Consider the following 17,969-nt stretch of genomic DNA (forward strand, 5'->3'; position numbering starts at 1 on the left):
TTAACTGTGATAAAGCTGCTATTTTATTCTAATAATGTTTACAAAATCATTGAAATGTCAGAAATATACACCGAAAATAGTGAAACTGGTACCATAATTAGAGCTAAACTAGATATATAAGTATATAGCACATATGAATTATATTTAGACTGTGTATATTATTATAGGAATGGACACTGTGACTATATATATGTTGGTAAAATATGATTCTCAAGTACAAAAAAAAAAATTCTTTAAATAATTAATCTTGGCTACTTTAACATAATTATGGGTGCTGCAATCTGGGTGACGTTCCTGGGTAATTACACGACAGTTCAGTTAATAGTTTACTATGTAAATAGAGAAATATTATAAAATAACGATAAAAGATTCTAAGGTCAGTAAGTACAGTTTATTTGCAGACTACCCATAGCTTATTAGGCCACATGCTGCCATATGGGAGCGCTACTAATTGTAAACCTAAGCATAGAAAAAGTACCGTAACTTGGATGTTGCTTTTCTATTACCAGTTTTGGATACTCAAACATTCTTCTATTTTGTAAACTTAAAGCAATTTACTGATTTACAATATTACCCTAATCACTGCTTTACAAGCAGGAAAGATTTTGGCTAAGAAACAGGAACTACAAAGGATTCGAACGGCCCAATGGCTTCCTCAATATGCTGCCAACAATGCATTTAGTCAACGGAAAGAAAAAAGGGGTGGTCACAGTGTACTGAAAAGACTCAAGAAAGCCTCTCTGCCCACACTATTGATGGAAAACACACTGTACACCTCAGATTTATACAGCAGAGGTGCTCATTCACAACTAAAAATGTTTATGGGTCCTCCCGACTCACCCCCGTCAGATTTAGGGAAAACTATGATCAGGCATGTTGGATTTTAATGTGTCTCCCGACAGAACAAATGGATCAGACAATCTGCTTCCAGAGGTTTCTGCCACTGGCTTGTATCTTCTTCCCATTGGAAGGCATTTTAAGATCGAGGTCGGTCAAAAATGTGTTTGGCTTAAGGTTCATTCAGACAAGCAAATTATATGGCGTGTGCTGTCTGAGTAGAAATTAGATAGCACATTGGCCAGTGTCATTGAAAGGGGCCGTTCAGATGACAGTTTTTTCATGTAAACCAAGTGTCCGTGTGGAAAAAAATTGCAGCATGCACTAGTTTCTTCCGTATGTATGATAAGACTCAACTATACAAGTCTAAGATGTGCAAAAAATCAGATCCCATACGGCTGATTAGTATTGAATCCAATTTATATAGATAGTAATAAACTGTAAGTGATCATGAACATTTCAAACTGTTGGTGTATAAATTCGGATGTCACACGTATGTAAAACACACACACGCCAATGGCATAGGGATGGGACTTGCCTAGTTTTCTGGATGAAAATCGGATGATTTTTAATACGCTCATCATGAACCCAGCCTTACACATATCTTAGGTTTCTATTGTATCTGAAACACAATGGATAAAAGTTGGCTGAACTCGCAATTTCATGGGACAGGCTAACCAATTAATGTGTATATGGGTAGCCCGTTAGATAAGCATAGCATAATTATCTTGTACGAGGGAGTCAGGAGACATAACTACTACCGACGGTAGCAAGCATTCGGCTGCATGGGCACCTTCAGTTATTGTCCTTTGTATAAAGTACACTAAAGCCAAGTAATCACTGCTGCAAACTATATAAAGTAAGTTTTATAAACAGCAGTGTAAACCAAAACTATTAATAAAATTGACTCGTAGATACAAACAATTGCATTTGCCTATTCCATGAAAATTCTCTTACTATGTCTTACTACCTATAGACATGCATTGCTTCCACCTGTAGCATTACTCATCATCCCAAATGCGGATATTCTCTAATGCTTGGCAGATTTGTCTAACATACTTAGAAATAATTAAATATCGTTTTTTTAATAAATAAAGACAGTTTATAAAGGTAATAACAGCATCTATGGGTTGTAGTGAAAACTCATAAGGTGAAGGTAAAGTCACGAAAATCCTTCCCACCTAGATTTACACGTCCATAGACAGACCACAATGCCCAGATTAAATAGGGGTCTGACCCAAGCTATCAGCCTGAGTGTTCGTACAGACAACTGTATTTTTAGTCTGAGTGTGATCCAACAAAACATTGGATCGCACTCAGATCAATGTTATTCTATGGGGCCGTGAACATGTCTGATTTTTTTCCTAGGACGGAGTCTGCCTGAGGAAAAATTTGTAGCATGCTCAATTTGCATCTGATATTCAGACTGCACTCGACCATGCAATTCACCGAGTGCGTAGAAAAAAAATTAGCCTGAGATCTGAGTGTGGTCCGATTTTCACTGACAGAATGGAGAAGATGGGAGAAGTTATTTTTTTCTCATCTTCTCCTCATCTGAGAAAATCAGATCACTCTGATCAAAGGAGCTTGATTAGCATAATCATCCCGATTCTCTCGGATGGGAAAAAACCCTGTCCCCGGATCCTAGTCTTATCTTGTTACCTTACCTGGTCTGGACATTGTGATCTTTACGCGGATGTGTGAATCAAATTATGATTAGGTAATATTTAAAACAGACATATAGTAGCATATCAAAGGTTTATTCACACATTGAAGTCAAATAGGTTTGTTTGTTTTTTTGTAGCACTTTTTTTTTGCAAAACCAAAACATTTTGCCACAATGTGCAAAATTTGCGACAAAAAACATGATTTGATCCAACTGTGTGAATAAACTCTTACGTATATGCATAAATACATGTCTTATGGAGCATATGAACATAGGAAGTGCTTCTTATCATCAAGAGGGTACAATATATCCACTGACATTGTACACGTAATGAGTCAACAATATAAGTTGGCCATACTGAATCCCATTTGTTGTATAAAATAATAAACATAAAGCTAAAAAAGATAAATGGCAGAACACAACATGAGATGAAAATCAGGCAGCAGATGCACTGTATAATAGAAAATAATAATTAAAAAGAGCAAAATTGCCCTGTGTAAACCAACATAATTCATAAACCTCAATGTAAAACTATTGAGGAATCGTACCATTTTAAAGAAAATAAAAATAATTCCCTTGCACACTATATATACAATTTTATACATATCACATCTACACTGAGTCCATCAGTCCTTCATCTAAGCCATCTCAGGCGTACAATACCAATGCCAGCTCATGTACCTTGAGAAAATGCCATGTGAGACAAAAAAACCTCAATAAATATAAGTATTAATCATACCGACTATGTAGGAAACCTGGTCTATTAAGATAAACCCTAAAAACTGATGGTACGCAGAGCCTTACATCTTAACTTTAAATTCAATATTCATCTTAAAGGCTGTTTTTAATATACTGGGCATTTTCCACTTCAAAATGTCTTCTTCTGCTTACCGAAAGGGTTGTTGTATCGAGTATTAGACAAAATAGTCTTTTTTTCAGAAACTGCATGTTCATTTGCTGATTTTGCAGCTTTTCCCGATAACTGGAACTGACCTATGATACCATATAAAAACCATGGATAACACTACCGCTGCATTAGAAAAGAAGACCCATGTTTCTAATATAGGACAATCCCTTTAAAAAGGACCTGTAACTTGCTCAAAAAAAATGAGTAAAATACCTTGTAAAAATCTCTCTGCTCCCGATTCTTCTGATCTTTTCTGTTTTGTGCTGTGTCGCTTCATTGAAGATAATAATTTTTTGCAGAATGTGAAATCTCCACTTGCAGACCAACTTGTTGTTCTGCAGAGTCTTCTCTGTGGGCACGCACTTTCACCCCTCCCAGACACAGTGACTGATACTGCTAAACTGCGAGTACCTGTGATTGGCAGCTTTTGGGTGGAAGGGGTGAAAGTGCACACCCTTAGAAAAGACTCTAAAAAAACGAGGTAATTTCCAGTTGGACTTCAAGCAGAGATTTCACATACTGTGCTCCAAATCCAACTAAAGCGAATATCTCTGCAATGGAGTGACGCAGTGAAAAAAGCAGCAGAATCATGGGAACTCGGGTATTTTTAGGTTCTAGGTTTTTACCTTAATTTTAGAGGAAGTGACAGGTCTTCTTTAAGTCCTCATGAAGTCGTATGTTCTATATGCAGCTTTTACTAATGTTGCTTCTGTGGTCCCATCCAAATAATAGAATAAAAGTAGGAGTGTTCATGTACTATGCTCCAGTTCGGAATAATTCTACACCCACATTAAAAAAGATAACATTTCCCTGTGTACAGAAGCCCTTTTCATTTATGCATTTTCATATTCAAGGTGTCCATTGTTCTAGAAAATTAAATAAACATTTTCCACAACATTTTTTGGGGAAGTCACTCAACATGGAATGCGTATTTACAACATGCATAGCGATAGAATGTATATCAGATACCAACAACATGGCTCTTATCCCTTAGAGGAGTCTGTAGACTGATTGTGTTTGTGTTGTGGTTTATGCAAAGATATAATAATATAAACATATTGTGTATTAGATGCACCCAGGTTCAATATACTGCTTTCCTTAGATTGGATGTAGGAAGCAAAATGTGTAATACAGCTGTGAGTGCCAGGTCTCCAATGGTCAGAATCCATTCTAAATATGCCGCTCATATAGAATGATGTTGGCTAAGCTGCTGAGCAAGGAACCGAGGTTTCATTAATCAAACTGCCAAGCTTTGGCTTAGGGAGAAGGAGAAATATAAATATCTTAAACTCTTCCACTCGGAAAACATAATAATTCTATAAATGGACTTGCTTGGTTGTTTCTATAATCCTTATGAAAAGCTTTTTGGAGAGGATAACATATAAATTAAGCTAAAGCCTTACTTGATACCAATTAGTTGAAACCAATAGCAACTAATTAGACGTTTGCTTTGGTCAGCCGGCACAATAGGCTGAAGAAATCAAGTATCTAAAGGTGGTATTGGATTCTGATGCACAACGGTGGTCTCTGTAGACTGGGCTATGGCGTATCCCAGACCTGGAGACTTTTGGAGTTTCTGGAATACACTCATTTTATATCTCAGCATCCTTTTGATATATATTAAAGCCCATTAACAGAATATTTACATGTAGTATCTCATTATACCAAGAGTATCATAAATTAAAAATGCATCTGGGTGACTGTACCGTCTGAGTCATGATGGAACACTGCTTTTTTTTTTATAGCCATTTTTTTTTTAATGCCATATTTTTTTCGAAGCCAATTCATAAAGAGTAGTGATGAGCGAATATACTCGTTACTCATGATTTCTCGAGCATGCTCGGGTGTCCTCCGAGAATTTTTTAGTGCTCGGAGATTTAGTTTTTATTGCCGCAGCTGAATGATTTACATCTGTTAGCCTGCATAAGTACATGTGGGGGTTGCCTGGTTGCTAGGGAATCCCCACATGTAATCAAGCTGGCTAACAGATGTAAATAATTCAGATGCGGCAATAAAAACGAAATCTCCGAGCACTAAAAAATACCCGGAGGACACCCGAGCGTGCTCAGAAAATCTCGAGTAACAAGTATATTCGCTCATCACTAATAAAAAGTCATCATTCCAGCACAATGCCCATGCATCTCATTTTCGGTACTTTTCATTACTAAGTATTTTAGATGTTTTTGTGATCGGTCATTAATTATACACTTTGGATTCTGCATCTCCCCATATGAATGTACTACAAAGTTCAAAGATGGCAAAAAATAGATGATAATATGTAGCTGGAAATTCTAGCTTTGAAGCCTGTACTAGGTATACAAAGCATCTATTATAGAATGAAATGAGAAGGGGGGCTGATGAAATGCACAGCAGTCATGTACTGTAATTAGCGGCAGAAATGTTCAATTATTCTTACCGTAAATCACTAGCAAAGACCTGTCTGTCTTTATTGAATAGGAGATCCGCTACCATTTATCCCATTTTCTGCACTGGGAAGAAACAAACCTATAAATCTCCTTATGGGAAGAATTCAATTCAGACACTGAAGCACAAAGCACGCTCGGCTTGGTTGACCATTGAGATGAAGACTGTACAGTACATTCAGTAATTGATTGACCTTGAACAATCCTTAGCAGACATGATACATTGTGCGGATTGAAAACTGAATGTACGGTATCCTACCAGTCCAGCATTGAACACACTGGTACCTCGCAATAAACGGTCCACACAATGTAAGCTCAAATGTGCCATTACATATCAAAATCAGTTAAAACTGAGGAGTCATGATGCTGGACTCTGGTCTGGTACTGCCTATCCAATGACATGGGAAATTCCAACTTCGACTAACACTTTTTGCATAATTAGAGTCATAATAATTTAATAAAAAAGCAAAAATGTAGTAACCCAATACCGGTCATTACCCTCTTTAACAACTATGAACAGGTTGAAGGTGAATATTGGTGGAGTCGGGGCCGGCTATGGAGAAAGGTGCATTCTTAGCAATGCCTTTCTGTACAGGATTGAACCTGAAGCTCATGAGTTGTCATAAGCCAAAATACCACACTCTGCAGATTGGGAACAAAGACATCTACAATATAGTGAGCAGCCAACAGCAAAAAGGAATGTGCAAGAGAAAATGCTATCAAGCTCCTATCAGTCACAGACTTGTTTTGTTGTTTGAATGAACCACAGATAGTTAACAATTGTGACGGACAAAATATTTTGCTGCTCTTGCCGACTGACTCCAGCTTTCATTCATCCCATGCTTCTTAGGTAACCTTCTGCTTAATGCTGGGCGTCTCTGGCCGGTAATCCTTCCTCTCCGAGATGTTGCGCTTGATCTTGGCACTGGCTGGTGATGAATCTTGAGTGAGAGAGGGGCTGGAATGAGACTTTTTCAGGCCAGAATTATCATTTTCCCCGATGGCCAGCAGCTCCTTGCCACCATCTTTCAGCAGCTGTACATAAACTTCGTACCGAGTTTTCTGCAGAGATAAAACAAAATAACCCATTTATTATAGTAAAAAATGATTATCTCAGATAGTTCTCCTTGTATTATTATAGTTTATAATGATTAATGTGCTCTTTCTCAATAGGACATAGAGTGTACTGCAGACAAACACATTAAAGAGAGGGGCATGTGTGAAGGGGATGGCGGGGGAAAGAAATGCATGTTGTAAACATACATTTCCACTTTGAACCCAGGAGAGAATTGGAAGAGGATATTGGATTGAACATCCTTTAAATATTCCCTTTAAAGAGAACTTGTCACTTAGTCAAAAAAATTGAGTTAAATACCCTGTAAAAAATCCATGAGATAGCAGCGGACATACCGCTAATGCAGCTGCACTGGGGCCCCTTGATGGAGGGGGGCCCTTGGAGGCAGGGCAAGCGTCACCACCAGTTGCACCTTGCTTGCCGGGGCCCACTAGCCGTCAGGGACACCAGCACGCTGTGGGCCCCCGTGTTTGAAATACTTACCTCTCCCTCTGCAGGTCCTCTCTCTTCTGTGTCTTGTGACTCTGACATCTCAGGGCAGAGGGCGCGATGATGTCACTACAGCACGTCCTCTGTCCTAACCACTTTACAGAGACAGAAGTCGCTGAGGAGACTGGCCCTATGGAGCATTATATGGGGCCCATTCTGTATGGAGCATTATATGGGGCCAATATTCTGTATGGAGCATTATATGGGGATCCTTCTGTATGGAACATTATATGAGGCTCATTATACTGTATGCAGCAAAATAAGGAGTACATTATACTGTATGGAGCAATATATGGGGCTCATTATACTGTATGGAGGACTATATAGGAGGAAATTAACTTTGTAAAGGGTACACTGCTGAGGACAGTTTCTACTGGTGGGGTACATTTATCAATATCTCGTTTACTTCTAATACTAGAGGTAATGAAACCCTGAAACCTGTGAACTCTCGACCACCTGAATCCACTCTGTTGTATGGTATTGTAGAATTTACAATAGATATCACTCATGTATTGTAAGTAAGTGAAATCTTTGGCATTGCACTAGTCCTATATTTCTCTGCCGCATCTGTGCATCACAAATTGCGGTATACGTTAAAGGAGCCCACTGAGACCTTTTCCATGAAAATCTGGAGCAGGCCCTATGTGTCTGTGCATGTGTGCATGTTTATACATGTGTCTGCATGTGTGTGCGTTTGTGTATGTGTTGTGTTTATGCATGTGTATGTATTTATATATGTGTGTGTGTGTCTGTGTATGCATGTGTGTCTGTATGTGTTTATGCATGTGGGTATGTGCATGTGTGTATGTATGTGTTTATGGATGTGTGCGTCTGTGTGTATGTGTTTATGAATGTGTGTATGTATGTGTCTGTGTCTATCTATATGTGTGCGTATGTGTGTGTATCTATGTGTATATGAGTGCATGTATGTGTGTGTATATGAGAACATATTTGTTTTTCATTCATCCATGATACTGTAATTGTAAAGAATAGGAAAATCAACCAGGCTCTCTAAAGGATCATCCATCAAATAATCAAGTTATCTCCGATCCATACTATACAACCACTAACTCCCCTCCCCCAGAGATTCTGAGAACAAGGGCCTGCAGTCTTGTCCTGGATGGAGCAGAGTTGTGCATGCTCGGCTTCTGCTGTCTGCTCATTTCCATAGACAATTAATAGAGCAGAAGTCAAGCATGCGCCCTTCCAATACATTCATGGTTGAGCTCCCGAGTCCCATTCTCAGGATTGCTGGGAGTCCCAATGGTCAGTCCCTCAAAAGTCAGTAAGTTATCCCTTACCATCAGGATTGGGGATAACTTGTTTTATTTGGGGAATAATACTTTATCAGATACCAGACATATAATGTAATGCAATATATACATGGTTGGGCTCTGCAGTAAAAAAATTGTAAATATACTGTATATACGGTATATAGATATACTATATATATATATATATATATATATATATATATATATATATATATATATATATATTCTACTATGAGCTCCCCTGAATTTCATGCTCTTTTACGTTTTGTGCACTCCACTGCAGAGATATATTCATATTTATTGCTTTTGGTGCACAGTATGTGACATCTCTTCTTGTATATTAACTGGGTGTTTCTTTCACCCACCCTTCCCCTGACACTGCTGATTACAGTACAGCTGCGCATCTCACAAGACAGCTAGATCAACTGCCAAGCTGTGATTGGCAGTATCCGTGAAGGAGTGGTGACCATATACGCCCCCAGTGAAGACTGAAAAATCAGACAGAAGAACTGCAAACAGAGATTTCACATACTGCGCTCCAAAAGCAATACTTGTGAATATCTCTCCAATGGAGAGATGGCGCACAAAACAAAACACAGTGGCAGAATTAGGGGAATTCAGTTATTTAACCCAATTTTAAATATATGGGGTTAAACAATCTTAAACTCTGTAGCATAGGGCAAAAGAAAAAGGTAGTTTCACAGAACTGGGCCCTTTGAAATGGATGCACATTAGAAGCAGGATAGGAGGAATTGTGCAAATGTTATAATTATGTTGCAGACTTTCCCATGAGGTACCGTATCTGCAGTGAACCACTAGGATTATTTCATTGCGGGATGGAATAGCAATTGACACATATTAGCAGTTTCTATGGGTGTTTTGCTGATAACTGCATTCTTTTAAAAATGTAGAGTGATACTGCTATATTTTAGGACACGTTAAACTAATTGGATGCAGGCATAATCTTGAAAAATCAACTTACTAAATTTTACATTGATGTGAATATAGAAGTCTAAACATATAGTAAAAACATACTTTAATTCAGCAGGCATCCATTAATGGTGTATTATAAAGAGCTAACATTTGGAATGAAGATTCCGCCATTATTACCGGGACAAATAGTGCAGCCTGTGGAGCTAATTGTTTATGAAGAAAGCTGTACACCATGAGAGAAACCCAAGAGACCACAATACAACCAGAGGAGTCCATCAACTACCGCTAAGTGTCCAGATTATAGAAAAACAGGTATGCAAAAATATAAAGATTGTATTATCTAAATATATATATATATATACTAGATGATGGCCCGATTCTAACGCATCGGGTATTCTAGCATATGTATGTATCTATGTATGTACATAGCAGCCACATAGTATATAGCACAGCCCATGTACCAAACAGTATATAACACAGCCCACGCAGTATATAACATTGCACACGCAGTATATAACATTGCCCACGTAGTATATAACACTATCCATGTAGTAAATAGCAGCCATGTATATAACACTGCCAATGTAGTATATAGCAGCCACGCAGTATATAACACAGCCCACACAATATATAGCACAGCCCACGCAGTATAAAGCACAGCCCACGCAGTATATAGCACAGCCCACGCAGTATATAGCACAGCCCACGCAGTATATAACACTATATATCACAGCCCACGTAGTATATTGCCCAGCCACGTAGTATATAACACAGCCAAGTAGTATGTAGCACAGCCACTTAGTATATAACACAGCCACGTAGTATATAACACAGCTACGTAGTATAAAACACAGCCACGTAGTATAAAACACAGCCACGTAGTATATTGCCCAGCCACGTAGTATATAGCACAGCCCACGTAGTATATTGACCAGCCACATAGTATGTTGCCCAGCCACGTAGTATATTGCACAGACATGTAATATATTGCCCAGCCACGTAGTATATTGCCAGCCACGTAGTATATTGCACAGACATCTAGTATATTGCACAGACACGTAGTATATTGCCCAGCCACGTAGTATATTGCCCAGCCACATAGTATATTGCACAGACACGTAGTATATTGCACAGACACGTAGTATATAGCAGACGCGTAGTATATAGCACAGACGTGTAGTATATAGCACAGACACGTAGTATATTGCACAGCCACATAGTATATTGCACAGCCACAGAGTATATTGCACAGCCACGTAGTATATAACACAGCTACGTAGTATATAACAGTCACGTAGTATATTGCCCAGCCACGTAGTATATAGCACAGCCCACGTAGTATATTGGCCAGCCACATAGTATGTTGTCCAGCCACGTAGTATATTGCACAGACATGTAATATATTGCACAGACACGTAGTATATAGCACAGCCCACGTAGTATATTGCCCAGCCACGTAGTATATTGCACAGACACGTAGTATATTGCACAGACACGTAGTATATTGCACAGAAACGTAGTATATAGCATAGACACGTAGTATATAGCACAGACGCGTAGTATATAGCACAGACACGTAGTATATTGCACAGCCACATAGTATATAGCACAGCCACATAGTATATTGCACAGCCACGTAGTATATTGCACAGCCACGTAGTATATTGCACAGCCACGTAGTATATAGCACAGCCACATAGTATATTGCACAGCCACGTAGTATATTGCACGGACACGTAGTATATAGCACAGACACGTAGTATATAGCCCAGCCACGTAGTATATTGCCCAGCCATGTAGTATATTGCCAAGCCACATAGTATATAGCACAAACACGTAGTATATAGCACAGATACGTAGTTTATAGCACAGACACGCAGTATATTGCCCAGCTATGTAGTATATTGCACAGCCACGTAATATACTGCACAGCCACTTAGTTCAGTCATGGACAAAAATTTTGAGAATGAGACAAATATTAATTTTTCCAAAGTCTACTGCTTCATTTTTTCTACTGGCAATTTGCATATACTCCTGAATGTCAGAGTGATCAGCTTAACAGCAATTACTGTACTTTCAAAGTCAATATTTGCCCAGAAAATGAACTTTAACCCCCAAAACACATTTCAACATCATTGCAGTCCTGCCTTAAAAGGAGCAGCTAACATCGTTTTAGGCTACGTTCACACTAGCGTTGCGCCGCCCTGCGTCGGCGACGCAACGTGCGACGCACGAAAAATCGCGCACAAACGCACGCAAAAACGCGCGCGTTTTGCGACGCGTGCGTCGTTTTTTGACGAGAATCGGACGCACAGAAAATGCAACTTGTTGCATTTTCTTGCGTCCGACGCTAGCGTCGTAAACGACGCAAGTGTCAAAAAACGCCACCCAAAAAACGCACGCGTCCCCTATGTTAAACATAGGGGCGCGTCGCCGCTGCGTCGCCGGCGCAACAGCGACGCACATTGGCGGAACACCAATGTGAACGTAGCCTTAGTGATTGATCCATTAACACAGGTGTGGGTGTTGATGAGGACAGGGCTGGCGATCAGTTATGATTAAGTAAGAATGACATCACTGGACACTTTAAAAGGAGGCTGGTGCTTGGTATCATTGTTTCTCTTCAGTTAACTATGGTTATCTCTAAAGAAACACGTGCAGCCATCATTGCACTGCACAAAAATGGCCTAACAGGGAAGAGTATCACAGCTACAAAGATTGCACCTCAGTCAACAATCTATCGCATCATCAAGAACTTCAAGGAGAGAGCTTCCATTGTTGTCAAAAAGGCTCCAGGGTGCCCAAGAAAGACCAGCAAGCGCCAGGACCATATCTTAAAACTGTTTCAGCTGCGGGATCGGCTACCAGCAGTGCCGAGCTTGCTCAGGAATGGCAGCAGGCTGGTGTGAGTGCTTCTGCACGCACTGTGAGGCGGAGACTCTTTGAGCAAGGCCTGGTTTCAAGGAGGGCAGCAAAGAAGCCACTTCTCTCCAGAAAAAACATCAGGGACCGACTGATATTCTGCAAAAGGTACAGGGAGTGGACTGCCGAGGACTGGGGCAAAGTCATTTTCTCTGATGAATCCCCTTTTCGATTGTTTGGGACATCTGGAAAACAGCTTATTCGGAGAAGAAGAGGTGAGCGCTACCACCAGTCTTGTCTCATGCCAACTGTAAAGCATCCTGAAACCATTCATGTGTGGCGTTGCTTCTCAGCCAAGGGAATCGGCTCACTCACAGTCTTGCCTAAAAACACAGCCATGAATAAATACCAGAATAAGTACCAGAATGTCCTCCAAGAGCAACTTCTCCCAACCGTCCAAGAGCAGTTTGGCGCCCAACAATGCCTTTTCCAGCATGATGGAGCACCTTGCCATAAAGCAAAGGTGATAACTAAATGGCTCATGGAACAAAACATAGAGACTTTGGGTCCATGGCCTGGAAACTCCCCAGATCTTAATCCCATTGAGAACTTGTGGTCAATCATCAAGAGACGGGTGGACAAACAAAAACCAACAAATTCTGGCAAAATGCAAGCATTGATTATACAAGAATGGACTGCTATCAGTCAGGATTTGGTCCAGAAGTTGATTGAGAGCATGCAAGGGAGAATTGCAGAGGTCTTGAAGAAGAAGGGTCAACACTGCAAATATTGACTTGCTGCATTAACTCATTCTAACTGTCAATATAACCTATTGGTACTCATAATATAATTGCAATTATATTTCTGTATGTGATATAAACATCAGACAAACACTAATAAAAACCAGAGGGCAGCAGATCATGTGAAAATATAATTTTCGTGTCATTCTCAAAAATTTTGGCCATGACTGTATACAGCACAGCCACTTAGTATAAAGCACAGCCACGTAGTATACAGCACAGAGACATTGTATATAACACAGGTCACGTAGTATAGAGCACAGCGATGTAGTATATTGCCCAGCCACGTAATATTTACCACAGCCACGTAGTATATAGCACAGAGATGTAGTATATAACACAGCCCACGCAGTAGCTAACACAGCCCATGTAGTATATAGAAATGTGGGCACCATATCCCTGTTAAAAACAGAATTAAAATAAAAAATTGTTATATACTCACCCTCCGTCGGCCCCCCGGATCCCGGCGAGGTGTTTACCGATGCTCCTCACGATGCTCCGGTCCCAAGACTGCATTGCGGTCTCACGATATGATGATGCAGCGGTCTCGCGAGACCGCTACATCATCATCTCGTGAGACCGCAATGCATGGACCGGTCATCGGAGCGTCGCGAGGAGCGAGAAAGGCCTCGGCTGGATCCGGGGGCCCACGGAAGGTGAGTATATAATGATTTATTTTTTTATTATTTTTAACATTAGATCTTTTTAGTATTGATGGCGCATAGGCAGCATCAATAGTAAAAAGTTTGTCATACACGGTTAATAACAGCATTACCAGAGTGCTTTACCAGCGGCATAACCCTGTGTGAGCGCTGACTGGGGGGGAGTATGGAGCGGGCACTGACGGCTGGGGAGTAGGGAGGGACTAATTCTTGGCCGGACTGTGCCCGTCGCTGACCAATCAGCGACGCGGGATTTCCGGGACAGACAGAAAGACAGACAGACGGAAGTGACCCTTAGACAATTATATAGTAGATTATATATATATATATTTATATATATATACACACACATACATACAGTACCGTTCAGAAGTTTAGGGTCACTTAGAAATGTTCTTATTTTTTAAAGAAAAGCACAGTTTTTTCCAATGAATCTAACATTAAATCATTCAGAAATACACTCTATACATTGTTAATGTGGTATTTGACTATTCGAGCTGCAAACGTCTGGTTTGTAATGCAGCATCTTCTTAGGTGTATAGCGGCCCATTTCCAACAACCATCACTTCAGTGTTCTTATGGTACTTTGTGTTTGCTAACTGTGTAAGAAGGCTAATGGATGGTTAGGAAACCCTTGAAAACCCTTGTGCAAGTATGTTAGCACAGCTGAAAACAGTTTTTTCTGATTAGAGAACCTATAAACCTGACCTTCCTTTTAGCTAGTTGAGCATCTGGAGCATTACATTTGTTGGTTCAATTAAACTCTCAAAATGGTCAGAAAAAAAGAACTTTCATGTGAAACTCGACAGTCTATTCTTGTTCTTAGAAATGAAGGCTATTCCATGAGAGAAATTGCCAAGAAACTGTAGATTTCCTACAACGGTGTGTACTACTCCCTTCAGAGGAGAGCACAAACAGGCTCTAACCAGAGCAGAGAGAGAAGTGGGAGGCCCCGCTGCACAACTGAGCAACAAGACAAGTGCATTAGAGTCTGTAGTTTGAGAAATCAACACGGGTCCTCAACTGGCAGCTTCATTAAATAGTAAACGCAAAGCGCCAGTGTCGACGTCTACATTGAAGAGGCGACTCCGGGATGCTGGCCTTCAGGGCAGAGTGGCAAAGAAAAAGCCATATCTGAGACTAGCTAATAAAAGGAAAAGATAAATATGGGCAAAAGAACATAGACATTGGACAGAGGAAAAGCACGGTGGCTCAGTGGCTAGCACTGCAGCCTTGCAGTGCTGGAGTCCTGGGTTCAATTCTCACCAAGGACAACATCTGCAAGGAGTCTGTATGTTCTCCCCGTGTTTGTGTGGGTCTCCTCCGAGCTCTCTGGTTTCCTCCCACATTCCAAAGACATACTGATAGGGAATTTAGATTATGAGCCCCATTGGGGACAGTGATGATAATGTGTACAAACTGTAAAGCGCTGCGGAATATGTTAGCACTATATAAAAATAAAGATTATTATTATTATTGGAGAAAAGTGTTATGGACAGACGAATCCAAATTTGAGGTGTTTGGATCACACAGAAGAACATTAATGAGATGCAGAACAACTGAAAATATGCTGGAAGAGTGTCTGACGCCATCTGTCAAGCACGGTAAAAGTAATGTGATGGTCTGGGGTTGCTATTGTGCTGGTAAAGTGGGAGATTTGTACAAGGTAAAAGGGATATTGATTAAGGAAGGCTATCACTTCATTTTGCAATGCCATGCCAAACCCTGTGGACAGCACTTGATTTGAGCCAATTTCATCCTACAACAAGACAATGACCCAAAGCACACCTCCAGATTATGCAAGAGCTATTTAGGGAAGAAGCAGGCAGCTGGTATTCTATCTGTAATGGAGTGGCCAGCGCAGTCACTAGATCTCAACCCCATTGAGCTGTTGTGGGAGCAGCTTGACTGTATGTTACGCAAAAAGTACCCGTCAAGCCAAACCAACTTGTGGGAGGGGCTTCTGGAAACATGGGGTGAAATTTCTCCAGATTACCTCAGCAAATTAACTGCTAGAATGTCAAAGGTCTGCAATGCTGTAATTGCTGCAAAGGGAGAATTCTTTGACGAAAGCAAAGTTTGAAGGAGAAAATTATTATTTCAAATAAAAATCTTTTTTTCGAACCTTGTCAATGTCTGGACTAGATTTTCAATTCATTTGGCAATTCAATTCATTTGATTAATAAAAGTATGAGTTTTCACAGAAAACACAAAATTGTCTGGGTGACCCTAAACTTTTGAACGGTAGTGTATATATACATGTATAAGTGATGGATGCCACTGAACGCAGCCTAGACAGAAAATGGAAAGGACAATCTCTAGAGAGAAAAAGTTGTTTTCCTTAAGATAAAATGAGGCAAGAGCAGTTAACTTGTGAAGTTTGTTCTATGTAAAAGTATTTTTACTGCTAGCTATAATTTCCAAGTTGTGGCCCTGTAGTATATAGCCCAGCCACGTAGTATATTGCCCAGCCATGTAGTATATTGCCAAGCCACATAGTATATAGCACAAACACGTAGTATATAGCACAGATACGTAGTTTATAGCACAGACACGCAGTATATTGCCCAGCTATGTAGTATATTGCACAGCCACGTAATATACTGCACAGCCACTTAGTTCAGTCATGGACAAAAATTTTGAGAATGAGACAAATATTAATTTTTCCAAAGTCTACTGCTTCATTTTTTCTACTGGCAATTTGCATATACTCCTGAATGTCAGAGTGATCAGCTTAACAGCAATTACTGTACTTTCAAAGTCAATATTTGCCCAGAAAATGAACTTTAACCCCCAAAACACATTTCAACATCATTGCAGTCCTGCCTTAAAAGGAGCAGCTAACATCGTTTTAGGCTACGTTCACACTAGCGTTGCGCCGCCCTGCGTCGGCGACGCAACGTGCGACGCACGAAAAATCGCGCACAAACGCACGCAAAAACGCGCGCGTTTTGCGACGCGTGCGTCGTTTTTTGACGAGAATCGGACGCACAGAAAATGCAACTTGTTGCATTTTCTTGCGTCCGACGCTAGCGTCGTAAACGACGCAAGTGTCAAAAAACGCCACCCAAAAAACGCACGCGTCCCCTATGTTAAACATAGGGGCGCGTCGCCGCTGCGTCGCCGGCGCAACAGCGACGCACATTGGCGGAACACCAATGTGAACGTAGCCTTAGTGATTGATCCATTAACACAGGTGTGGGTGTTGATGAGGACAGGGCTGGCGATCAGTTATGATTAAGTAAGAATGACATCACTGGACACTTTAAAAGGAGGCTGGTGCTTGGTATCATTGTTTCTCTTCAGTTAACTATGGTTATCTCTAAAGAAACACGTGCAGCCATCATTGCACTGCACAAAAATGGCCTAACAGGGAAGAGTATCACAGCTACAAAGATTGCACCTCAGTCAACAATCTATCGCATCATCAAGAACTTCAAGGAGAGAGCTTCCATTGTTGTCAAAAAGGCTCCAGGGTGCCCAAGAAAGACCAGCAAGCGCCAGGACCATATCTTAAAACTGTTTCAGCTGCGGGATCGGCTACCAGCAGTGCCGAGCTTGCTCAGGAATGGCAGCAGGCTGGTGTGAGTGCTTCTGCACGCACTGTGAGGCGGAGACTCTTTGAGCAAGGCCTGGTTTCAAGGAGGGCAGCAAAGAAGCCACTTCTCTCCAGAAAAAACATCAGGGACCGACTGATATTCTGCAAAAGGTACAGGGAGTGGACTGCCGAGGACTGGGGCAAAGTCATTTTCTCTGATGAATCCCCTTTTCGATTGTTTGGGACATCTGGAAAACAGCTTATTCGGAGAAGAAGAGGTGAGCGCTACCACCAGTCTTGTCTCATGCCAACTGTAAAGCATCCTGAAACCATTCATGTGTGGCGTTGCTTCTCAGCCAAGGGAATCGGCTCACTCACAGTCTTGCCTAAAAACACAGCCATGAATAAATACCAGAATAAGTACCAGAATGTCCTCCAAGAGCAACTTCTCCCAACCGTCCAAGAGCAGTTTGGCGCCCAACAATGCCTTTTCCAGCATGATG

The 17,969-nt window shown here is 40.7% G+C and overlaps 1 protein-coding gene across 5 annotated transcripts in view; it reads right to left on the bottom strand.

Moving 5' to 3' along the window:
* Positions 1–1,559: 1,559 nt before the first annotated feature.
* The window catches only part of PSD3 (pleckstrin and Sec7 domain containing 3), an 835,030-nt gene continuing 818,620 nt past the window's right edge, over positions 1,560–17,969 (bottom strand). For all 5 annotated transcript variants that reach the window (XM_069742411.1, XM_069742393.1, XM_069742401.1 and 2 more), the window contains one exon: positions 1,560–6,895. In XM_069742411.1, coding sequence (XP_069598512.1) covers positions 6,680–6,895 — 216 coding nt within the window. In that variant the 3' untranslated portion in view covers positions 1,560–6,679. The remainder of the gene's footprint in view (positions 6,896–17,969) is intronic.

Source organism: Ranitomeya imitator, chromosome 1, assembly GCF_032444005.1.
Source record: "Ranitomeya imitator isolate aRanImi1 chromosome 1, aRanImi1.pri, whole genome shotgun sequence".
Classification (NCBI taxonomy): domain Eukaryota; kingdom Metazoa; phylum Chordata; class Amphibia; order Anura; family Dendrobatidae; genus Ranitomeya; species Ranitomeya imitator.